General features: G+C 37.2%; 2 protein-coding genes across 4 annotated transcripts in view; one reads left to right on the top strand and one right to left on the bottom strand.

Annotated features, from left to right (window-relative positions):
- Erich1 (glutamate-rich 1) overlaps positions 1-26,995 on the bottom strand; it is a gene marked incomplete at its 5' end in the record, with an annotated part of 52,793,804 nt that overhangs the window by 38,330,822 nt on the left and 14,435,987 nt on the right.
- The window catches only part of Asb5 (ankyrin repeat and SOCS box-containing 5), a 39,536-nt gene continuing 21,548 nt past the window's right edge, over positions 9,008-26,995 (top strand). For 3 of the 4 annotated variants that reach the window (NM_001399414.1, NM_001044247.2, NM_001399413.1), the window contains 1 exon segment: positions 9,008-9,316. In NM_001399414.1, the coding sequence (NP_001386343.1) occupies positions 9,121-9,316 (196 nt within the window). In that variant the 5' untranslated portion in view covers positions 9,008-9,120. 4 annotated transcript variants of the gene reach the window in all.

The raw sequence follows: 26,995 nt of genomic DNA, 5'->3' as shown, positions 1-26,995 counted from the left end.
TGGAGGTCCTTGATCCACTTAGACTTAAGCTTTGTACAGGGTGATAAGCATGGATCGATCTGCATTCTTCTACATGTTGACCTCCAGTTGAACCAGCACCATTTGCTGAAAATGCTATCTTTTTTCCATTGGATGGTTTTGGCTCCTTTGTCAAAAATCAAGTGACCATAGGTGTGTGGGTTCATTTCTGGGTCTTCAATTCTATTCCATTGGTCTATCTGTCTGTCTCTGTACCAATACCATGCAGTTTTTATCACTATTGCTCTGTAATACTGCTTGAGTTCAGGGATAGTGATTCCCCCTGAAGTCCTTTTATTGTTGAGGATAGTTTTAGCTATCCTGGGTTTTTTGTTATTCCAGATGAATTTGCAAATTGTTCTGTCTAACTCTTTGAAGAATTGGATTGGTATTTTGATGGGGATTGCATTGAATCTGTAGATCGCTTTTGGTAAAAAGGCCATTTTTACTATATTAATCCTGCCAATCCATGAACATGGGAGATCTTTCCATCTTCTGAGGTCTTCTTCAATTTCTTTCTTCAGTGTCTTGAAGTTCTTATTGTACAGATCTTTTACTTGCTTGGTTAAAGTCACACCGAGGTACTTTATATTATTTGGGTCTATTATGAAGGGTGTCGTTTCCCTAATTTCTTTCTCGGCTTGTTTCTCTTTTGTGTAGAGGAAGGCTACTGATTTATTTGAGTTAATTTTATACCCAGCCACTTTGCTGAAGTTGTTTATCAGCTTTAGTAGTTCTCTGGTGGAACTTTTGGGATCACTTAAATAAACTATCATATCATCTGCAAATAGTGATATTTTGACTTCTTCTTTTCCGATCTGTATCCCCTTGACCTCCTTTTGTTGTCTGATTGCTCTGGCTAGAACTTCAAGAACTATATTGAATAAGTAGGGAGAGAGTGGGGAGCCTTGTCTAGTCCCTGATTTTAGTGGGATTGCTTCAAGTTTCTCTCCATTTAGTTTAATGTTAGCAACTGGTTTGCTGTATATGGCTTTTACTATGTTTAGGTATGGGCCTTGAATTCCTATTCTTTCCAGGACTTTTATCATGAAGGGGTGTTGAATTTTGTCAAATGCTTTCTCAGCGTCTAATGAAATGATCATGTGGTTTTGTTCTTTCAGTTTGTTTATATAATGGATCACGTTGATGGTTTTCCGTATATTAAACCATCCCTGCATGCCTGGGATGAAGCCTACTTGATCATGGTGGATGATTGTTTTGATGTGCTCTTGGATTCGATTTGCCAGAATTTTATTGAGTATTTTTGCGTCGATATTCATAAGGGAAATTGGTCTGAAGTTCTCTTTCTTTGTTGGGTCTTTGTGTGGTTTAGGTATAAGAGTAATTGTGGCTTCATAGAAGGAATTCGGGAGTGATCCATCTGTTTCAATTTTGTGGAATATTTTGGATAATATTGGTATGAGGTCTTCTATGAAGGTTTGATAGAATTCTGCACTAAACCTGTCTGGACCTGGGCTCTTTTTGGTTGGGAGACCTTTAATGACTGCTTCTATTTCCTTAGGAGTTATGGGGTTGTTTAACTGGTTTATCTGTTCCTGATTTAACTTCGGTACCTGATATTTGTCTAGGAAATTGTCCATTTCCTGTAGATTTTCAAGTTTTGTTGAATATAGGCTTTTATAGTAAGATCTGATGATTTTTTGAATTTCCTCTGAATCTGTAGTTATGTCTCCCTTTTCATTTCTGATTTATTAATTTGGACACACTCTCTGGGTCCTCTCGTTAGTCTGGCTAAGGGTTTATCTATCTTGTTGATTTTCTCAAAGAACCAACTTTTGGTTCTGTTGATTCTTTCTATGGTCCTTTTTGTTTCTACTTGGTTGATTTCAGCTCTGAGTTTGATTATTTCCTGCCTTCTACTCCTCCTGGGTGTATTTGCTTCTTTTTGTTCTAGAGCTTTTAGGTGTGCTGTCAAGCTGCTGACATATGCTCTTTCCTGTTTCTTTCTGCAGGCACTCAGTGCTATGAGTTTTCCTCTTAGCACAGCTTTCATTGTGTCCCATAAGTTTGGGTATGTTGTACCTTCATTTTCATTAAATTCTAAAAAGTTTTTAATTTCTTTCTTTATTTCTTCCTTGACTAGGTTATCATTGAGTAGAGCATTGTTCAATTTCCACGTATATGTGGGCATTCTTCCCTTATTGTTATTGAAGACCAGTTTTAGGCCGTGGTGGTCTGATAGCACGCATGGGATTATTTCTATCTTTCTGTACCTGTTGAGGCCTGTTTTTTGACCAACTATAAGGTCAATTTTGGAGAAAGTACCATGAGGAGCTGAGAAGAAGGTATATCCTTTTGCTTTAGGATAGAATGTTCTATAAATATCCGTTAAGTCCATTTGGCTCATGACGTCTCTTAGTCTGTCTACGTCTCTGTGTAATTTCTGTTTCCATGATCTGTCCATTGATGAGAGCGGGGTGTTGAAATCTCCCACTATTATTGTGTGAGGTGCAATGTGTGTTTTGAGCTTTAGTAAGGTTTCTTTTACGTATGTAGCTGCCCTTTTATTTGGGGCATAGATATTTAGGATTGAGAGTTCATCTTGGTGGATTTTTCCTTTGATGAATATGAAGTGTCCTTCCTTATCTTTTTTGATGACTTTTAATTGAAAATTGATTTTATTTGATATTAGAATGTCTACTCCAGCTTGCTTCTTCTGACCATTTGCTTGGAAAGTTGTTTTCCAGCCTTTCACCCTGAGGTACTGCCTGTCTTTGTCTCTGACGTGTGTTTCCTGTAGGCAGCAGAATGCAGGGTCCTCGTTGCATATCCAGTTTGTTAATCTATGTCTTTTTATTGGGGAGTTGAGGCCTTTGATGTTGAGAGATATTAAGGAATAGTGATTATTGCTTCCTGTTATATTCATATTTGGATGTGAGGTTATGTTTGTGTGCTTTCATTCTCTTTGTTTTGTTGCCAAGACGATTAGTTTCTTGCTTCTTCTAGGGTATAGCTTGCCTCCTTATGTTGGGCTTTACCCTTTATTATCCTTTGTAGTGCTGGATTTGTAGAAAGATATTGTGTAAATTTGGTTTTGTCATGGAATATCTTGATTTCTCCATCTATGTTAATTGAGAGTTTTGCAGGATACAGTAACCTGGGCTGGCACTTGTGTTCTCTTAGGGTCTGTATGACATCTGTCCAGGATCTTCTGGCCTTCATAGTTTCTGGCGAAAAGTCTGGTGTGATTCTGATAGGTCTGCCTTTATATGTTACTTGACCTTTTTCCCTTACTGCTTTTAATATTCTTTCTTTATTTTGTGCGTTTGGTGTTTTGACTATTATGTGACGGGAGGTGTTTCTTTTCTGGTCCAATCTATTTGGAGTTCTGTAGGCTTCTTGTATGCCTATGGGTATCTCTTTTTTTAGGTTAGGGAAGTTTTCTTCTATGATTTTGTTGAAGATATTTACTGGTCCTTTGAGCTGGGAGTCTTCACTCTCTTCTATACCTATTATCCTTAGGTTTGATCTTCTCATTGAGTCCTGGATTTCCTGTATGTTTTGGACCAGTAGGTTTTTCCGCTTTACATTATCTTTGACAGTTGAGTCAATGATTTCTAGGGAATCTTCTGCTCCCGAGATTCTCTCTTCCATCTCTTGTATTCTGTTGGTGAGGCTTCTATCTACAGCTCCTTGTCTCTTCTTTTTATTTTCTATATCCAGGGTTGTTTCCATGTGTTCTTTCTTGATTGCTTCTATTTCCATTTTTAATTCCTTCAACTGTTTGATTGTGTTTTCCTGGAATTCTTTCAGGCATTTTTGTGATTCCTCTGTGTAGGCTTCTACTTGTTCTCTAAGGGAGTTCTTCACGTCTTTCTTGAAGGCCTCTAGCATCATGATCAAATATGATTTTGAAACTATATCTTGCTTTTCTGGTGTGTTTGGATATTCCATGTTTATTTTGGTGGGAGAATTGGGCTCCGATGATGCCATGTAGTCTTGGTTTCTGTTGCTTGGGTTCCTGCGCTTGCCTCCTGCCATCAGATTATCTCTAGTGTTACTTTGTTCTGCTATTTCTGACAGTAGCTAGATTGTCCTATAAGCCTGTGTGTCAGGAGTGCTGTAGACCTGTTTTCCTGTTTTCTTTCAGCCAGTTATGGGGACAGAGTGTTCTGCTTTCGGGCTTGTAGTTTTTCCTCTCTACAGGTCTTTAGCTGTTCCTGTGGGCCTGTGTCTTGAGTTCACCAGGCAGGTCACTTGCAGGGGAAAAGTTGGTCCTACCTGAGGTTCCGAGGCTCAAGTGTGCTCGTGGGGTACTGCCTAAGACCTCTCTGTGGCGGCAGCAACCGAGGAGATCTGCGCCGCTCTTTCCGGGAGCCTCCGTGCACCAGCGTTCCAGATGGCGTTTGGTGTTTTCCTCTGGTGTGTGGATGTGCGCAGAGTGCAGTCTCTTCTGGTTTCCCAGGCGTGTCTGCCTCTCTGTAGGTTTAGCTCTCCCTCCCACGGGATTTGGGTGCAGAGAACTGTTTATCCGGTCTGTTTCCTTCAGGTTCCGGCGGTGTCTCAGGCGCAGGGGTCCTGCCGCTCCTGGGCCCTCCCCTATGGGAACCCAGAGGCCTTATACAGTTTCCTTTTGGGCCAGGGATGTGGGCAGCGGTGGGCAGTGTTGGTGGTCTCCTCCGCTCTGCAGCCTCAGGAGTGCCCACCTGACCAGGCGGTGAGGTCTCTCTCCCACGGGGTTTTCCTGAACCCAGATTCTTAAGTGAAGATAACCTGATGCTTTCTCCCTAAATACTGACTGGGTTCCCTTTTTACTGGCATGACCCACGCACAAACCCTTCTTTACTCTTAATGAGATCCTAGAAAGTTTGCTTTTCCTACATAGTAAAAGAAAATTTCTAACTCCTTAGATATATTCTCAAAAACATCTTTCATTGGCCTTGTTTGGTCAGGAATTCTTCTCTTGAACCAGAAAAATAAGTGACTAGAAAAAAGTTGGGTGACATATCCTTTAGAGAAATTCTGTGCTTATAAGCTAAACAAGAAATTGAAAGGTAAAACCAACTCTGTTGTAATATACAGTATTATAAAACATAATATCTAGAATGTAGAAATATATTGTAGAATAGCTAGAAAAGTATTTAGCATAGAGTATTTACCAACTATATATTCATAATAAGATATAATCTACTTTAAACTTTAAATATGCATAGTTGCTGGCTTTAAGCCATATTTTCTAGAACCACACATAAAGATGAGACTTAAGGCAAATTCTAGTTACATCTAATCAAAATGTTTGAGTTTGATATAACTCAAAGTGTAAAGATAATCTATTCTGTGTTTCAGAAAAAGTAAATGACTTTCCCCAAATACCTAGAACATAAATTAATGATGATCTTGTGATGAAATTTTTCTGTGTGGTCATCATAACACTTACAGATATTTTTGGTCTATTATACTGGTAATTGTTATGGAAACCTAACACAATCATTTACTCCGATGTTCTACCATCAATGGAAATAAAACAGTTCTCACCCAAAGTCTCCCCACCAAAAAATTGAAGTTAAAAGTATTGCCCTAACTTTAATCCTAATTAGAATGTATCTTTATTCAGTCATTAATGGAAAGGGAGTTGGGGAGAATCTGTGGAGGAGAAGGAGTAACCAGAATATATTCTCTTAAAAATTAGTGAATGCATGCAAATGAATTCACTACCATCTTAAACAGAATAAGCCTAATTCAGAAGAATAAATATTGTATGTTTTCTTTCATTTAAAGAATCTGTGTCTTAAATATGAAAAGGGCAAAGGAAGAAGAAAGAAAGGGTATGAAGGCATAAATGTGTTCAAAATACAAGACATCCTGAGAAGACTTTGTCTTTATGAGAACTAGAATTATACATAATATCAAATTATTTTGATTTATTTTCCAATTTTTGAAAACTTTACATGAGAGTTCTGTGTTTACATTATTTCCACCTCCTCTCCCCACCTCCTCCTGTGCTTCCCCACTCACTTTCAAAGTCATGATTTCCACAATTATTGTTGTTACATGTTTGTATGTATGCCTGTGCCTGTATTAAAATAACTTTCTGAGTTTATTTTGTGTTGTTTCTATGTATTTGTATGTATTTAGGGCTGATCACTTAGGATTGCATAAAATATTCCTGGGGAAGACTTATTTCCCTCTCTGGGGAAAATTAATTGCCTGTAGATCTTCATCTAAGAGATAGAGCCTTATGAGATATCACCATCCACTGAGGAATTTCAACCAGTGTTATGGAGTCCTTGTTTAGGTGGTCATATTGGTAAGATTTCATGAGTGCAGTCCCAGTCATTTATAGAAGATGCCATCTTACAGCAGCTATCTGGATCCTCTGGCTTTCACCGTGTTTCCTCCCCTCTCTCTGTCCTTCAGTGATCCAGTGGTCCATGAGCCTCAGGTGGAGGGATTGTGTTGCGAACGAAGCAGTTGAAGTTGGGCATCCCCCAGACTCTGATTCTCTACATTTTGACCAGTTGAGGATTTACGCGATGGTCTGCGCCACACAAAAGAACCTATTTTTGATGACTATGAAAGTTACACTTACCTGTGGCTAAAAGACTAAGTATTCAGTAAGGAATGCTATTGATTTTGGAAGGTGGCAGCAGTAGGTTCTCCTCTACGGTATCATGATCTCACCAGCCACAGAGATGGCTAGGATTACAACCAATACCAGGCACGAATTCCCTCTTACTACATAGGCTTTAATTCCAATTAGACTGTTTTTACTTATTCCTAACATAGATGAACCATTATTGCAGCTTTGTGGCTATCTTGTCATGTCACTCATTGTTGTGGGTCACAGGCTTTACAGAGAGAATTGCTGACTGCTTTTCTCTATTAGCAGTTGCCTAGCAACTTTGAGTACTGTGGTAGTTAGTCCTCAAGGAAGAGACTTCCAGGTCAGTTCCAGTCCAAATCCACCAAGTACTGTGTCCAAAGTACATGAAGTCTTCAGCAATTGAGTCTTACCTTTAATTAAGTTCTTGGAGATAACTAAGGGCAATGACAGTATTCTCTGTCATTTTTGCAATCTCTTGGACTCCCTTGAGGTTTCCTATGCCTGGCACTAGGGTTTTTTTAGTCTGTGACCCTTGTAGAAGAGACATACATTATAACCATAAGTGACTAATTTCACTTAAACGATGTATGTATACACATACATATGTATACATATATGTACATATTAAATAAGCATAGGGCAATATAATTCTCTGTGACATTTTCAAACATACATATTGTACTTTATTTATTCTCCCTCCCTCTCCCTCAACATTTCCCTCCCCCTCACTCTCCAGACATAGCCTTCACCCCCAATCTTTTTCTGTTTTCCATTCTATGGCATTTGAACCCTACCATGCCCTGCTCTAGACTTAACAGCATGGGCAAAGGTGGGATGGAAATGATGTAATACAGTACTTATGTATGAAATTCAAAAGTATTTATAAAGCAAAAATTGTATTTGACCCAGAAAAAAAAGAAAAAAAAACCCAAGAAACAAAAAACTAAAGCCAAGAAAAAGGATGCTCAAATACTTTTCATGGTCTTTTATATATCACCAATCTTTTAAGATGGTGTTTTGAAAACTCTTTTATATGAAAATTACATCTGATTTGCATTTCTGAGTTCATGTTGAATTATTTTATTGGGCCTTCAAATTAAGAAACTAGCTGGTGATAATTTTTATTATGGCTGAGTGTTGCCTTCATAAAGGAAAGAATGAAGGAATTTATAAAACCTAAATTTGACATCTGGGAATAAAATTCTAAATACTGAGTGGTAATATTTTTCTCCCAGCAAAGCATGAGAGATTTAAGCTCACTGAACTGATGACATCAGCCTTAGTGAATGGAAGTGTTTCTTAGCCCCAAATAATCCAGACTGCTGAGTAGCTGCTGTGGAGAGAATTATTGTTAATAACACTTACTGGTAAGGGAAAGGGGAGAAACCTTAGACAGGCACTTAGATGTGACTAAGGCAGGTTTATTTCTGATTCCAAAGCACTGGAGTGGAAGTCACGCCATGACTCAGAACATTGTGATGGGCCAGTTGTCCACAGGCTCCTCTCCAGTGTGTGCTCAAGCTTCTCCATGCCAGACAGAAGACTCACTGGAACGTAATTTCGATGAGTTCACTTGCTGGACACAGTTTCCACATCAGTGGTAGAGAAGACCATGCAGTGGTTTATCTTCGGCAGCAGTTGGCACTGTGTCCCAGACAGCATGAGCCACGGTGCACAGGTCCATTTGTGATTCTTCTGCCTGTGTTGCCACAGGGAAGGACACCAAGGACCACTATCAAAGGGCTGGTGATTTCTAACACATCAGTGTATTTTATGTTTCCAGATTGGGGCAGAAACAGCCTCCTTCTTTAGCACATTTATTCAATGGCCATATTTAATGATTTATTTCATGCTCAACAAAGTTAAAACTTTGAGTTAGAGCATTTGACTTCTCTTCAGTATTATAAATATCATTACATGAACCATATGGATAAAATATTCAAAAAACTTACAATTTTCTTTTTGAAGTTACATTTATTATTTATTATTTATTTAGTATGTATGTGTGTGCTGTATGTGCTGTGTGTGTGTATGCATGTGTGTATGTGTGTGTATGTGTGTCCACGGGCGTGCGTGCCCACGCATGCAGATCAGAGAACAAGTGGGAGTGGCGACCCTCCTTCCACTGTGGGTGCTCAAGTTTTGGAACTCGGGTCTCCAGGCTTGGTGCCAGATGCATTTACTGAGCCCGAGTTGTTCTTGATAATTAGATACCAAACAAGGAAACCATCACCCTTAGTTATTTCAATATTCGACTCTTGAAAGCCAGAACAGAAAGAGGGTGTATCATTTTATACTGAGAATGGAAAGTCAGGAGGCTTGTGAAACGTGATTCGGTTGCTTCCATGGAATATTGTCAGACCAATAGGAGCTGGTGAAGAACTTTTATGGACGGTATAAATAATTTGAGCCTTAGACATCATTACCAGTTGATATTTTCTTTCCTTAGGACCAGCTGTTCAAGAGCATCCCGGAACAGAGCCAGACACAGTTGATACTTGGCGGGACCTAACACCAGGGCAGATTCCTCTGCAGCAATGTCGGTGTTAGAAGAAAGCCGGCCATTTGCTCAACAGCTATCTAATGTCTATTTTACGATACTCTCCCTTTTCTGTTTTAAACTTTTTGTGAAAATCAGCCTCGCCATCCTTAGTCATTTCTACATCGTGAAAGGCAACCGAAAGGAAGCTGCGAGGATAGCCGCTGAGTTTTATGGAGTAAGCCAAGGACAAGGTACGTTTATGATAGCAGGCTCCTGTTTCAAGTTGAGTAGAACTATCATTTGATCTGCAATCCAAGAAAATATCACAGCTTCTCTTTATGGGACATTTTGTAAACTTCAGTGGAAGGGAGTACTTGTAACTTACCTCATTGGCTTCATAAAAATGAAAGTTGCTTTTCAGTGTAAATGTTTGGGCAGTATGAAAATACAGCATTAAGTATTGAGGCCCTCACCTATTAGTAATCATTTAAAATTTAAATATTTCACTGGCTTTAATATTTCACTTGCCACATCGTTGTTTCAAAAAATAATGACAAGATAACCGATTTGTTATTTTTCCTTTAACATGTATAATGGTGTAGTGTTTTAAATAATATATCAAATCAGTCAGACCTGGTGATGCAACATGTAATCCCAACCACTGAGGTGGCTGAGGCAGGAGGATTGTAACCAGAAGGCCTTTCTTCAGTCAGTTCAAGACCAGCCGAAGTAGTTTACTGAGTCCTTGTCTCACTTGAGAACTGGATGGAGGTGGGGGATATAGCTCAGCAGGAAAGAGCTGGCCTAGAATCTGAAAGGCCATAGGGTCAGTCCTCAGCACTGAAAACATAATTAAAATAAAATAATTGTTGTTAAAAAAGAGGGTTTCAGTATTGCTTTTCATTACAATTTCATAATTTTGTTGTGAAATAAAAAAATTAATTTTTTGGCATATGTTTTTCTAAAGGAATTGAAACTGCTTTGCTTAGATTGTGGAAATCTTTCATAACAATATGAGATCATGAATAAGCAAATTTAATGTTTGTACAGCCACGCGAATCTGTGCTTCTTAGAGTAAATTAAAATCTGAGATGAAATGATACTAAAAACTCATAGATTTTAAATTTTATAAGACCATTTATTAGAGCAATATTCTAGATAGTAAAAATGATTCAGATGTTGGCTGGAAAAGTGACACTTTAATTTCTTGAACTCTTTCTATTTATTTCTCATTTGGAATCAGTCAAGGCCCACACCAACATTGTGTGCCCTGATACCTCCCAGGAAATTTAAAATGTTAAGAATCAAAACTTGGCATCTCATAGTTCGAAAATATAGCATTTTTAAAAAAGAAGAGTGCTTTAAGCTTGTATTGAAACCTATTTTCCTATGTGTTTTATTTTTTTTTTTACGTAATTCATTCTAAAATCTAGACTGCTGTTGGTGTGCTGGAATGTTGAATAAAGATGGAGAATTATCATTGGTTTGTGAAGAAGACACTGTTTTCCCATACAGAAGGTTGCTCTTGTGTCAATGGAGGAACTTGCATACACATTCAGTGAGGGAAATCTAAGTGCTCCATGAAATTCTCATGGGGAAAATGAACCCTACATGAAATGGGCAGTGACCCTGTAACTCCCTGCACTGATCCTGAACTAACATTTGTAAGCAGCAGCTTTACTTTGTGATCCATTGAAAATTAAAATAGTCATTTGGTGAATGCACTATTTGTATACCTAATGCAAACATAGAAATAGACTGTAAAATGTAAGTCATACTTCCAGACATGGGTAATCAAACTATGAGATTATACGATGATAAAATTTGTCGTCACAGGAACTATAAGCTCATTATTTCAGAGTAAGACCTTGTTTGTGTTATGAGATTGATTTTACATAAAGCAGTGAAAAAATGTCTAAAAAGAAAAAGGATGTCTGTGCCTTGACACACATGTCAGAGGATACCAGTGAGACACCCTTCTGTGCATCTTGGCAAGTAAGAGAAGCAGTCATCTCCCGTTAGATCATGGCGTGCTCAGTCAGGCAATCTCTGGGCGTATATGAAATTGCTTTCATGCCTCATTGGCTTACTAAAGTCCTTTAAAATGTACTAGAACTGTAAGATTTTTGTTCCAGATAGTAAGATAGAAATAAATACTTACTCGTACAAATCCATTTCCAGCGAACAGTTTTGAAAAGCTTTGCTGTTCTATTTAACAAAACTTCTCCTTTTCAACACCATATAGTATTCACTGTATATTTAACACAGAGGTACTTAATTGTAATTATTATTCAGGGTAAGCATAATTGTGCCCAGTTTTATTTTAACATTAGGAAAAATGTCAAATGTCTTGAAAAAAATCTTCCCTATTTTATGTATTTTTAAAAAAAAATTAAATCACAATTATACTATTTCTGATTTGCTTATGTCTAGTTGTTGACCACTCAGGTTTAATTATTGTTGCTTAATCAAGAAATTTCCTTCTTCTTTCTTAGGCTATCACTCACTGTAAGTCCTCTTTGAATTACATTCGTTGTTTCCACTCTCGGGGTTTAGTCAGATTGCTCCCCCAAATTTCTGGAGTGCAGTTGCCAAATCCGTAAAGTAAGGCTTCTACGCATAGTTCATGTCTTTCGTAATAGTAAAGACGTTACTGACATATTTTCAATGTCTTCGGTTGGAAATGAAGAACCCCTTTGCTTACCCAATTGCTATCTCAGAGCAGTGCATTCTGTTAGACAAACATTGGCTTTTCTGTTGCTATTGCAGTTAAGCTTGAGATGGTCTGATTACAAACCAGAGACCTAATGACCTAAATGATCGATGAACTAGCTAAAGATATTTCTTTCTTGAGCCCCAAACAACTCTGGTAAGCCTCATAACCCTGCCTTTCCATCTCTGAAGCTTTCTTGACTCCGTGTCACACTGAAGGGATTCATTTTTTCCTTAGCTTCTCTACTTTCCACATCATTGTTCCTGTTAAACTCTATCTTTCACAGGACCCCAGTTGTAAGTTTGCAGTATTCTTTGAGATTGACTGTAAAACTAAAAAGAATTGCAATATATTTTTATCTGTAATATTAAACAGTGACGAAAATATAATATTGATGGGTATATTAGTTTAATAAAAATCCTCAAGCCCTTGATAAAGATATGAAATACCAATAAATATTCCAAGTACATGCTGAGAGCTCTCTCTGGTCTTAATGGCAATATTTGTCAAGTTTAATGATAGGCTATAAGGATTACAGCAGTTTTACCTTCAAGCAAATGGAATCAGTTCTAGACATCTGTTTCTTGAGTCCCCACAATATCAAGATTATAAGGAGGGAAATATGTTGCTTTTTTCCATAAGTAGATTTAGATGGGATGCAGCACAAAACAATCACTCTCAGATACAGTAATGGTAGTGAATACAGAGAATTAAGGTGCCTTTTCACACTTGAATGTTCAGAAATATTTTCCCAAAGAAAGCAGTTGTTTTCTTGATGTCAGGAAGGACCAGAGGCATGAATTTCAGGATGTACAAGAGAGAAAATAGCCCTGGGAAAAGTAAAAAGTTTAAAAACTAGAAAAATAAGAAATTAGACTCATATATTTTGAAAGAGTTTGAATATAAGACTTGAAATTTTTCAACTTTCTTTGAAGCTAGTAGGAGTCATTAGAGTTTGGGCATGAATGAAGTTGGGAAGATAAAAATAATGTAAGTAAAACCATAATTTATTATACATTTGCATTGTAGTAATTGTTGAAGATGCACAAGGGGACATGTTTGCAATAAGGAAACCAGTTTGGACCTTGACAGAAGGAACTACTTAAATTTACATCTGTGTGTGTGTGTGTGTGTGTGTGTGTGTGTGTGTGTGTGTGTGTGTGTGTGAGAGAGAGAGAGAGAGAGAGAGAGAGAGAGAGAGAGAGAGAGAGAGATTGTGACATTTCTTTGTATGCTAAGTGAAAATTTAGTTGAACAATGATAGAGCCCTTGATTAGTTCAATAGTGACTATAAGTATATGGCTGGAAAAGAAATAATAACAACAACAACAACACCCCCAAATAATCTGAGAACAAATTACTTTAAGCCTAAAGCCCAACCTAGATATCCTAGAATTACATGTTAGCATGTCAATCAGAGTGGGAGTTGAGCAGCCACACAGGCAATATGCGTGTCATAAAGGGGATGCTTGGCTGTCTTGTAAGTTGGCTGGGCCACCTACTTCACTATGAAAGGTCAAGAGAAATCAGGACATAGCAAAGCTATGGTGTTTAGTTTTTGTTGTGTTTATTTAATGTATAACCCTTCATTTATTTTAAAAATTACCAATTAACTTTCTGATTTTGATTTGCTCCCTGCTGCAACAACTGTTTGGCTTTCTGTCCACAGTGTTTTCGATTATCTGAGATTTGTAACACTTATCTGGAACTAGAATATTTATCTTTCGGTATCAGTCTTCTTTATTTTGAGCTTTTGGAGTTGCAAATGCATCTTTGAAGCAGGAATTTGCTTCAAAAGGTTTTTGATCCTTCAAGGCCATAGACAAAATTTTGGACTATGAAAATACCCAAGGGTAAGATGTTTCTGTGAGTTTGAAATTATCAGGGACACCGAAGCTCACAAGGAAGTTCTTTTGTGGTCGAGACTCTCATGAGGAATTTAAGATGCATGCAGATTTATCTCTGATTTTTGATTTCGTAAGTTTCTGAACTTAAGTTTGGCCCTATAGTTACCATCAACCATGCATATTTTTTGTCACAATTATGGCTGAGACTTGAAAGCAAGACATGGTATAATATGGCACCACCAGTCAAATGTTGAAGCGAATTGTCATTTTGAAAAATAGTGCAACCAATGTATAAAAAGAAGTTAGAATTCTATCTAACAACATTGAAGTCAAGATGTATACAAGTGAAGCAATTAAACTATAGCCCTAAGCCACCATATACCTTTTACTATTTATTGATAGAGCCCATTCTGTTTATATCAGCTTTAATAACTAAACTTTAGAGCAGCTGTTAGTAATGTCAGAAGTGATATTCATCCTATTATTTCTAAAGAATAATAGGTTTCCTGCCAGTGTGTGATTATTTATGAGATCACTTACAATATGAACACTTGTTATCTCAACAATGAATACTTTCAGGAGGCAAATATGATAACTTTTTAGTGACATCCATTTTATTAATGCATAAAAACACCCTGAACACATGTACTGAATATAGACGAAATGATTCTACACAGGAAGAATTGAAATGACATCTTTTCTAGAAGAGGATATGGTTCTCTTTTGAATTAAAAAAAATAGTTTGGGAACAAAGTTCCAAGTTTATAAATGACAGTCAGATTTTAATACATTTATAAGTCCTCCTGCTGCCTTTGGTGAGAAACACATCAATTCTGAAGTTAAACAACCTGACTTAGCTCATGATGGCTTCCCCAGAATAAGTTTTGCTAGGGGTATACTTCTTATGTATTTCTTCTCTTCTTCCTTTAGGAATTGTATTGTTCCTCCTTAAAAAAAATCATCACCATTTATTTCTGTTTGTCCAAAGTCAAAGATACTATATTAGTCATTAAAATAAGATATACCATGGCCCAGTCTCCTTAATGTGTGGAAGATATAAATAACCAAATAATTAAAGACATTATAAATGACATTTTTACAAAGTCAACCAGTTGCTATGGGAGTGTGGATGGAGAGACACAGCCATATATACTGTCTAGACACACAATATATTAAATGGTATATGTTTACATTTACAACATATATGTGCTATCATAATTAATAAGTTACTTTTGAATAAATGAGATAATGTCACTAAGAGCCAAATGTTGCATATGTAAAATAATTAAACAGAAAAAAACAGGGGCAATTCCTACAGTACTGAATTGAAAATGACCACAGTTTGTAATTACTGCTCTCTTAGAATTCAGCAAGGGAAGAGAGTGAGGTCTATTCATAGAGATGACTTAGTTTAAGAGTGAAAATATATGCTTATGAAGGAGAATAAATAAAACCAAGTTACATACAAAGACAAAGATGGCAAATTTAAAAACAGAAACAAGAATTCTGGTTTATTTTTATCAAAGCGAGTCTTAGAGGTAATAAGGCCAGGTTGAAGAGATGATGCCTCCTTTCTCAAACCCTGGAAGCACTCACAGTTCTTTTCAAAGCTTTCTAATGTCTTTACTGGATTAAGCATATGAAAGTGTCATTAGCTGACAGTAGAAATAATCACCACCATAAGTACTTTGTAAAGTCCTTGTTGTGATGACTCAATGTGGCATGGTATACATTGTGTGAAATACATATTGGAGATGGTGGATGGCTTCCTTGTTGTGGGCATAGCAGTACATTTCCTCATAGTGGCTCCATGGGTGATCCATAGATCCTGTCAAAACTTTAGTATACTATAAGCACATTTTCTGAACTAGAGGAAGTTTTTCTCAGTGAACCCCCTGCCCAAAGTAATGTGATCAAGAAGATATTTACTTATTTACAATGTCTATTCCTCTAAATCCATACTGAAGTGAAAGGGAAGGATCCAGGAAGGAAAGGAAAGGAGGGAAAGAGACAGGAAGAGAGGGAGGTAGGGAAGAAGGAACGAAGGAAGAAAGCATGTATGTATGAACTATAAGGGATGCATAGCATTTCTTCTTTACCAGCTACATAGGGAACCATTTTTTTCTCTCTAGCTTTCCCTTATTAATGCTACAAAGTTAACCTGGACTTCTATACTGGGAATGGTCAGTTGTTACAGATAGCATCTCTGAGTAAGGAAGTCCATGTTAAGATTCGATTGATGACAAATTGAATACTATATAATTCTGTGATCCTGTCAAACCCCATTGGTTTCTTTGAGAAAGGAGTTTGAAAGTTACTTTATTATACTTAAGGGAGTTCTGAGAGAGGCTGAAAGGATGGTGTAAGGAAAATAAGGTTATCATTTTCCTTTTGTTCTTAAGATGAAATCAATCTATCTTCATGAGTCTTCCTAAACTGGGCAATAGGCAAAGTTTTCTTCAAAGAATAGGATACAATAATCTCTAAAACCAAACTGTTTCATAAGACATAATTTAACAAGCTCTGTGCATAATTAAAGGACCTAACACCCTTCTAATATGACTGACCATCACCACTATCCATTCAACATTCTTTGGTGGGGATTAGAAGAACAAGTAACATTTTGGGCCCTTCAGGAATGTGCCTAACTGTGAAGTGGCACGGGGGCAGCTTTTCTCCAACAGGGCAGCTACAATTTCCATGGTACCACTACCTACTGAGGAAAATAGAAACCTTCAGAAACCCATAGACTCTTTCCAGAAGGCTTATAGTCTTAAACTCCGGGCAAAGAACAAACAAACTGAAATGTAACACCGGAATGCTACTCATGTTCTTAAATAGAAGCACTGGCTCCCATCCCCTGTCAAGTGTGCAGCGTGAGTCAGAGAATAACATGACAACTAGTAAATTAATTTATTCACTGAAAATCTGTCATTCGTCATCATAGAACCACAAAGTCTTTCATTAGAGCGAGCCATGTGAGACTGCAGAAGTTTGAGAGGAAGATCCACCTAAAAAGGTTTAATTATACCACCAGGGGATTTCAACTATGAGTTCAGAAACAAGACTACCCCAGTGAATCAACCCAGTAACAACTAAACTCCAGTGACTAATCACTGATGAGAACTAAAAACATTCATGTTTTCTGAATCTGACCTTGGTTACTAGGAAAATAACATTTACCACCTATCAAGTGAAAGCCAAAAGGATTTTTTAGAATGAAGTGGTATGATATAAATGAATGGCCTTGGAAGCTTTGTGTCTTTTTTCCCTCATGATTTTGATCCACAGCAGTAAATATGAAAAACGAAATGTTAGTTCCTTCTTAGTTTGCATACACAGAAGACAATACCATCTTCGTAGTAGCTCTTCTAGCATTACAAGTCAAGGAATTGAATACATCTTCAATCCTTTTTTCTTTCATGTCTATCAATCCCAGTTCATACAATTATGATGAAATAATTCACTGACCATGCTTTTAACATCCTTCTGATTAAACAAACAAATCAGCAAGACCAGTTTGGGTTGAAAAGAAAAAACAAGACCAGTATGGGTTGAAAAAGTCTTCCGAATTTTAAGTCCTACAGTGACACTTGTGATACTAATTGACTCAGTATTCCAAGGATCTGAAAAAGGGGAGAGTCTCTTTAAGTAAGTTGAGCAATTAGGCTCCACAGAAACCAATTTTATTTTTAAAATTTCATTTATGAAGGTCAACTGGATTAAGCAGTGGAAATAATTATTTAAAGGTCAATTGTATTATGTTATACAACTACAGAATTTAATCCTATAGGGTTCATTCTGTTTAAGTCTACAGAATTAAGCTAAATATTTATTTTCATTTTAAAATATGTTTAGAAGACAAAATATTCATGAGAGAAGGAGAAGTGTGCTTAGCACATACATACTTAACTTGGTGCTCTTGATGCAAACACAACTGCCAAGTGTTTAAGTTGAGAAGAAGTGATCACAGTATGACAAGAAGCTGTTTCAGGACTACTGCTGTTCTGAAGACTGAAATTATAACTTCCTAGACAAAATGTCACTGGATATTTGAAATAGCTATTCATGGAATAGAGGAAAAGCAATGCCTTAGATATTAAAGAAACTCAGCAACTACTTGTAAAAGAAATGAGAAGCCCTAGTAGATAAAATGGAGATTAAACTTAAATTATTGATGGCTGACAGACATGAATCTAACATGGTTCTAGCTTGCTTTAGCTATGTGATCCATACGGAGTAGCTTAGTATCTGTAGGCCTCAGTTTTCTCTAAAGTAAAATTAAAATAGCAATCTTTACTTCAATGGATTAGTAAAACTTACATGAGTGATTGGATTAGTAAAACATGAGAGATAAGATGTCTAAAATTACCAAAACCACTTCCTATTATATCTGGCTTAGAGTTTATAGTACATAAGTGATTCCTGTTTAGATTACGTTGTTATTGAAAATTTTCAAATGGTATAACACATGCTGTAATTTACTAGTAAAGCTGCTGATAGGTTATTCAATCCCAAGTGATCAGCTCTAAACATATGTGCATAATGATGACACTAATTGGATCCAGTAGGGGAGAGTGTGTGTGTGTGTGTGTAAAACAATAATTATTCTAGAAGAAGAAGTTACAGATTTGAGAGAGGGTGGAAGAAATGGGACAAGGAAGTAATTATAGGGAAAAGAAGGGACAAAATGATATAAATGAAGCACACTCAAGCATGAAACTCCAAAAAATGTAATAAAAAAGAAAAAGCCTGGAATTCTAATAATGAACTATGTTTGCCAAGAAGCGTGTAATCATGCCTGATTATATCTCCAAAGCATGCCTCATATCCAATATTATGTTAGTAAATTAGGTTAATAACTTCAAAGCGCAAGTGTTTGATTTTGTTTGTCAATGTTGTACTCATCAGTGGGGGCCCTTGAATATTCAAGTAAGTTGTCATATGTTCATTATGTATGTAGAAGGTGAACAATTTCAAACCAGGTTCTGTGGGCTGTTGAACTTTTAAACAGTAGCTTCAACTCTAGTTGAAGTTCATAACCTCAAAGTTCAAATTCATAGTTTTCTGCCCCACCCTGACTGCTCTCTCTACTGGCCTCCACCATTTAGAAGGAAGAATATCAGAGAACCGGAATTATTCAAAAAGTCTACAAACCACAAAGCAGGCCAAAAAGCTAAGCAAGATAAGCAAGAATTTCATGTCGAAGATTCAGGATATCCTTGGTTACTTTGGATTCTGTGATTGCCTTCATGAAGAAAGACCAGCCATCCTGAGACATTACATAGACAGGAATAATACTGCAAATGGTTAGCTACGTGGCCAGGAATTAAGCAGAATTCTGTTTAGACAGCCTAATCACAGTCAGGAGTTATAAAAGTTTTTGCAAGAATTTGTTCTATAATCTTATTATATCAGAGGATTTTTTCCATCATAGAAATTCTTTGTAAAGATACCATTAACTTTTTAAATTATTATTTGTTTTTAAAATCAGGTCAAATATCTGGACCTGCTAGACTGCAGGTAAACACAGAGCATGATGGTGATTCCCAAAAGTTGCATTCTTCTATCTCCCAGCTCAACCTGTAGGCAGTTCCACCAGAGAACTTTTTCTCTCTTGAAATTGTTTACTGCTTTTATAAGGTGGGAGAGGGACCTTTTGAATCATGTAACTTTTGTGAGACTCCTAAGTTTCATGAGCTTCCTGAGCCTTGTAAGTTAAATTAGCTTCCTGGGATTTATGAACCACCCTTTTAGAGGGAATGCTTGAGTTAAGAGGAATAGTTATACAGTAAGTACTTTAGACTTCATTTTTAGATTTTATCTGCTATGCTATTCTCTTTTTGGATCCTTGTTGAATCTTTGGATCTGTTTTAATTATCACAAGTTAGACATTTTAGTTTACACACACACACACACACACACACACACACACACACACACACACACACACACACAGCTGGTACATTCATTTGGAGGTTTGTTGGGAACTACAAAGAGAGGAAACAATTTATCTCTAGTGTTGGGTATCCTAGGGATGATCCTGTAGTCATCTTAGTAACTGAGAAGGAAAGAACAGCATCCTCTTCACTGGCACAGACTCTCTGTTTCTCAAAGACAGCATTAGCCCAATACTCAAGGCTGATCTGCCAAAGAGGATATGATGCCAGGTTGTCACTTAACATTAGAATTGAGGCCCATGTGATTAATGGCTTTCTATGTTTTTGTTATTAAGTACTTTTGCAAATAAATTCAAATTTCGTGTGAAAAAGAATTTAACATAAAACACCTTAACAGCTACCAGAAACTCAAGCCTTCTATAAGCATGTGCTTAGTCATGATAAAATTCCTGTGGCTGCAATTTTGTGGAGGAGAATGTTTACATGTAAAGTCTTTACTTAAGGTGCATATTGTATTTGTTTTCCTGCCAGCTGCTTTATTCAGACTAGAGAAGACAAGTTGCTAATTTTACTCCCTGTACAGATTTGTGACCCTTCTAAGATTTCAAACAGGCAAGTGGCAGAAATATAAATGTATGTGACCAAAGTAACAGCATGTAAGGAACATGTTATTTTATGAGACTACTAAACACCTTGTTCTCATACAAGTACTGGAAGCTATCTTAATTATGCCACTTTATAAGCTGACTTCATTAGAAAATACTTAGTGTTGTATGTGGTATTGAAGGTTAAGGATGGTTTTACTTCCCTTTTCTATTCACTGGTTCAGATATGTTAGCCTGTAGCACTTGGTAGCAATTTCATATCCTGAGAAGAGCTTAAGGTAAAAGCAGATACCCTAAGTCCCCATTCTTGCTTTGCTCTCAATCTTGGTGGTTACATTGAGGATAACACTTTATATTTCTTACCATAAAATTTGTTATCAAAATACCTTAAACAGGATCAGTTGTGTTGAATCCCACCAAGCCACCCCCATCCTCACTGACCCTTCCTGTAATGATCCTGAAGCTCACTTCTGTAGATGACACTTTGTAAGCTTCCCCTGTGTCAAGACACCATCCTGTCTTCCCCAGTACCCTCTGGCAGTCCTATTAAGTTCATAAGGCTCTTTGAAGGTATTTGTGAGTTTGACAATAGATAGGACCTAACACTGTGTAGTTAATTATTTGTGCCCCAGAAAAGCTGTCAGCTTAGAGAGCCCAAGTTACCTCTTGTTCATGATCTCACACATCCAATTGTTACAGTGAACATTCAGAATGTTCTCAGCAGACCTGCAAATGGCCACTATTTTAGGGCACTTCCTGTGGTATTGCAAATGACACATACTTCCATCATCTACTTTCTCTTTGTTATCTTCCATGCTGATGGGTGAAAGCACATGTTGGGCACATTGTGGGCAAAGTTACTCTTTTATTGCATATGTTCTCATCACATCCACCAAGCGCACTTAATGTACTTAGAAAATGCTGCTAGGTCATTTTTAATGTTACTTTTGCTCCACAAAGCTCAACATTTACTCCTTGGACTACATGGGGGAAAACACTATTTTCTTATTGTGCTTATTAGTAGAGCAGGTATTCAGAAGATGTGGATAGTCTGAGAGAGCATGGAGACTCTGTAATATTCAACACAGAGTGAAGGTCATCAGATAAAAACACATTTGACCTCCCTTTACCTTAATGGAGGTATATGTTCCTTGGCAAATCTTCTACTTTAAAATCATTCTAGCTGTGGTCTTCTTCTCCTTCTCCTTCTCCTTCTCCTCCTTCTCCTTCTTCTTCCTCTTGCTCCTCCTCCTCCTCCTCTTCATCCTTCTCCTTCTTCTTCATAGGCCACTTGCTGAGGCTGGTGCTATGTTGCCTTCACTATGCTAGAACTACTCTCATTTTTTTGCGTTTTTCTGTATGGAATTGGCCAAACCAGAGAACTTAGTGTAAAGTTTGCTAGCAGCATAACAAACCTGTCAGTTTCACCCCATGAAGTTAATGTGGGGTGGCAGGTCCTGTGACTGTTTGCACATGCCAATAGTCAGTTCAGACATCCAAACTAAACTCCACCTGGTCCCCACCCCCACCCCATTTTAATAAGCTTGTGTCCCCAAGTCAGGCCAACAAACAGTTTTACATAGGATACCAGCTCCTTCTTTTATTCCTTGTAATTGAGCAGGAATGTATTTATAGAGAGACATGGTCATAGGCTTGCCCTAAATGTTCTGCTTCACTTTTGCCCTCCCCCCTCTTCACATTAGCTCTCAAAGCCAACTATTAGTGAGGTCAACTGCAGTGACTCCAAGTCCAACATCTGGCACAGAGATTTCTTAATCTGATTCTACCAAGGTTGAAGATTTATTATAACATACCCGTCATACTCAGAGAGATCAAGCTATTTACAAAGAGAAATTTTAAGTATTCACTAATTAAATCCAGCATGATGAATAAGATTTCAGTGGATTTTATTGTGAAAGTTTCCATTTGAAATAACACCCTGGTTTTAAATTGGGAAGAAAACTATAAATAATGTTTTAATACATACACATTTGCTTTTGTAAAAGAAGTTTTCCCCAAGTAAATAATTTTGAAGACAACCTCAGAGATTTCACATAATCAGTAGAGAATGAACAGATTGGATGATGGCCAAGTATGAGGACATCCCTGACAACTAGTCCTGTATTTTTATTATTATTTTTTTAATGCTGGTGGTCAAAGCAAGAGCTTTCCAGACCATTTCATTCTTAGGCTCTTGGATAGTATTTTGATAGCTTGGTATTAGAAGCAATGGAATTAGAAATAAAACATGGAGATAATCAGGGAAAATTCGAGTGGTGACTTGACATAATGAAGTAATGAATCGGATTATATATGTTTCCACTTCAGTAAAAAAAAAGTCTTGGGGTATAGAAAATTGAGTTTATTAAGACATTTCCAGTGTAACCCACGAGGCTACATTTTTAAATACTTAATTACCACTAGTTCTCCATTGATCTCAAGTACACCCAGGAAAATATTCAGACAACAGCACTCAATTCAAACCAGTAAACCTGTGGTAGTAAACCTGAGGCTATGTAGTTTAATTTTTCAAGACCTTCTAGCAATAGTGACAGGATAATCATTAGGAGATTTCTAGGTGTCAAATCATTGGGAGACTTCTAGGTGTCAAACGCACTGCTACTTCAATTTACTTCAAAGTTTGTGTCCTCTTCTGGACACTTTATTTATTTATTTATTTATTTATTTATTTATTTAATTTATTTATTTACAAGCTTGACAGGGTATTACAGAGCTGTAATCTCAGCCTGTCAACTACAGAAGGATTTGAAGACAGCTTGGGCTACGTAAGACCCTGTCTTAAAAGCAAAAATAAGAAATAAAAAATAAACAACCTAGATAACTCCTCATTCCTAGTTTTTAAGGTATTCGTTCACATGAAAATGACTGATCTTTTAGACACTGTGCTTTATACCTGAATGAGATGAGGACGGTGTGGCTGAAGAGAAGGTTTTTTATGGTAGATGGAGGGAGAGTAGAGAGAGCTACAGGCATGAGATAGAGCCCACAGCAAGGAGAAAAAGAAATTGACTTAACCTGGCCATGTGTGGAGGTGGGTGGAAGTGGTGGGCAGAGAGAGGGTCAGGAGGACCAAGATACCAAAGAGAACCAAGAGCACAAGCCAACTGAAATGGCAGGGCCATAAATGAATGAGAAGCTGGGGTTAAGGGAAGCCCATGGGCTAAAAACATTTAGGGTAGTGGATGGGGTGAGAAGAACTGGGAAGAGCCAGGATGGCAGCAGCCTTTATACCAGGGACACACTGAAAGAGCCTACAGACATGTGCACTTTGATGTGCTAATAGGCACCCCTGTTATAACAGGTCCCTTTATACCAGGGACACACTGAAAGAGCCTACAGACAGTGTGCACTTTGATGTGCTAACCCCTGTTAACCATTTAACCTATTTTTTAATTTTTTAAAATTTTTGTGTACATTGGTTTTGCCTGCATGTGTGTCGATATGAGGTTGTCAGATCCCCTGGAACAGGAATTACAGACAGCTGTGAGCTGCCATGTAGGTGCTGGGAATTGAATTCAAGTCCTCTGGAAGAACAGCCAATGCTTGTATCCACTTAGCCATCTCTCCAGCTTGGACCTGACCGCACACTGCTTATGTTTGTTAAATTGTACCTAAACTGGCAAAATTTAGATCTTACTAATGTTCCATGTCTTCTCAAAATTTCTCCTTTTGCCACAGTGCTTATTTCGCCTTATGTACTATCTTGTGGCTATCCAGCCACCTTTTCTGTAGGTGTGACTTTTAAGTCACCTATGCCCTTTTCTATCCAGACTGCTCTAGTTAAAAGGGAAAATATCATAGACCCCAAGACAGGTCACTGTATGTTTCACTGACTTTTGAAACAGAGGCTAACTATTAGATAACAATCAGTGCAGACACTCCTGGTTGACTTGCCCTCAGAGTCAGTCTATCGTCATTGAATCTCACTGAGCCACCAGATTTAGAGCTATTCATGTTTAAATAAAATAGAATAGGAAGTAAAATGAAGCAAGGATGGGGCTCAGAAACATCTTTTAGGAATTGGATGGACACATGACCCTGTAAGGAAGTTCCAACACAGCCTCTTGGGAGGGAGCCATGAGACTCTGTAAGGGTGAGAACTTGCCACTGAGAGGTAAGGCATTCTGAGGTGCTTCTGTGATGGCATAAAGTGAAGAAGATCCTGTGTAGTACTCACTGACCCATCAGCAACTAGGATGACTAAATATCTGTTAAGCATGAGAATCTTATACTTGAGAAAATGGTGTGAGGGCAAAGAGGTTGTTCAAAAGGAAAAGTAGTTACAATGCATGTCTGGCATCCTGAGTTCAATCCCTGGGGTGGCACATTTGAGATATGTACATATATACATACCACACACACAACACACACAAAAAACATACACACATGACACACATGCACATTCGACAACACATACCATATACACACAGGTACACACACATGCCATATACACACACATACATAAACATACCATATATGCACACAAACACACTTTATATACACACAAACACACCATATCATACAAACATAAACCATACATACACAAAAATATACAACAGAAACACACAAACATACACACACCATATATACACACAAACATATATACATATGATATACATGAACACAAACACACAGACACACAAAGATACACACATACCATATATACACATAGACATAAACATACACCATATACATGAACACACTCCAGGTATTACACAAACACACACAACACACACACATACCATATACACACAGATAAAAACATACCATATACACATACTCCATATATACACACAAACACACCATATACATACACACAAACGTATACCATATATACACACAAACACACAAATGTACAATACCCATATCATACACAAACACACACCCCACACATACACATACTCACACATATACACACAGATACACAGGAACATACACACATACCATATACATACACAAACACACGTATATATCATATACACAAACATAAGCACACACACAGACACACACAAACATACACTCACACCATATACACAAACATACAATGCATATGCACACACAAATGCATATACTATATACACACAGACACAAGCACACAAATACAAAATACACATACATCATGTACACACAAACACCATACACACACACACACACACTAACAAACACACACCTACAAATACAAAAACACAGACACAAGCACACCACATACACAAAATACAATAGAGAATAAAAGACACTATTTAGTGTTTTGAGGGGATCACAAGTGTGTGTTTTATATATTATTTTTCCCAATAGTAAAGAATTTAAAGGTTATACAAATTAAAGTCTCCTTTTAGAAGCAAGTTTATAAATTGAGATCCTCTATGGGAAATAAAAATTGTCAATCTATGCTTGTTTTTATAGTAAAATTAGTTTTTCCTTAATTATGATACTGTGATTATAGTGAAAAGGTTAGATACAGATGCTGAAATATTTATGGATGAAATGATATACTAAGATTTATCACCAAATAACCCTAGAAGTGTTTTCAGAGTACATTGTAGATGACAAGACAAACTATGAGTTGGTAATTGTTGGAGGCGGGTGATATTTATGTGGATGCACTTTAAACTGCTTAGTAAAACACTGGGGAAGGCGCCAATCAAGATGTAAGCAGGGTTTGCTTGTTTATTGTCTCTTTCTGACAGTGGAAGAAAAGCTGCCCTGGATCCAAGTACCATCACTCAGAAATATCTCTCAGAAGCACTAATCTGGGAATTGTCTGGCATTTATTTACTTATCTAAACAGTACTTCTCAGAAGCAACAATCTATGTGATTGGCTGTGCCAACTTAAAAGTTTAAATGTTTGCCTTGAATTTAGATTTTTTAAGTGGTCAGAAGGTAGGTGCACTTTCTAGTCTTTTTTTTTTTTTTTAAGTTTTATTCTTGTCTAATCCTGCTTTACATTGATATGTAGATTTCTGCCATAATGCTTCAGGTTTTAGCATTCTGGCTTTCAATGTCTAAAAAGTAAGGATTTCTCTCCTCCACAAGAACTTCTAGGAGTTGAAGGCTCCTAGTAAATGTCTATCACTTTAACCTCGCTTTCTTATTGGAGATTGTTGATCACACCCAAAATTTCTGTGTGTTCAGACACATTGGCACTAATAAAATTGGAATAAAATTGGATCCTTCCGTTTCCTGACACTATCAGTATAAATACTGGGTCATCTCTAGTTCAAAGTATTTCTTCGTTGCTTTTTCTCTAAAATTAGTAATTTAGCGTTCATCATCTTCTATAGAATATGATTTTCTTTAATTTCCCTAGTGTTTTGTTTTATCCTGGTCCGTCTACCTACTTATAAGACCTAATGATTCCCTATAATATAACCAGCTTGTCTTTTTTCACTCACACTAGGGAAAGATCTTAGATTCCTTTGTATGGGTAGAGATTACAGAGTCCATCCTCATTTGCACATAGGTAAGCAACATCCAAAGGGATCTGCTTCAAGTCTTTATTGTGTGTTTATTTTAGTGAAACATGCATCTAATCAGAGCATGCATAAAATGATCAGACTCTGTTCAACCCTTTGTACTTTTTAATTGAATGACCTATAACACATCTCTTAATCTGTGAAGTCACTTCTACAAATCCACTTTTCTTCTGAATAAATTACAATATTAAAAAGGAAAAAAACATCTGCTTCAGTCTATCTCCAAGCCAGCTCATAACTCAACTCAATTAAGAATAAAGACATGGGGTTGGGGATTTAGCTCAGTGGTAGAGCACTTGCCTAGGAAGCGCAAGGCCCTGGGTTCGGTCCCCAGCTCCGAAAAAAAAAAAAAAACCAAAAAAAAAAAAAA

Source organism: Rattus norvegicus, chromosome 16, assembly GCF_021556685.1.
Source record: "Rattus norvegicus strain SHRSP/BbbUtx chromosome 16, alternate assembly SHRSP_T2T, whole genome shotgun sequence".
In the NCBI taxonomy this organism is placed as follows: Eukaryota; Metazoa; Chordata; class Mammalia; order Rodentia; family Muridae; genus Rattus; species Rattus norvegicus.
This window is presented reverse-complemented; position numbering and strand designations above follow the sequence as displayed.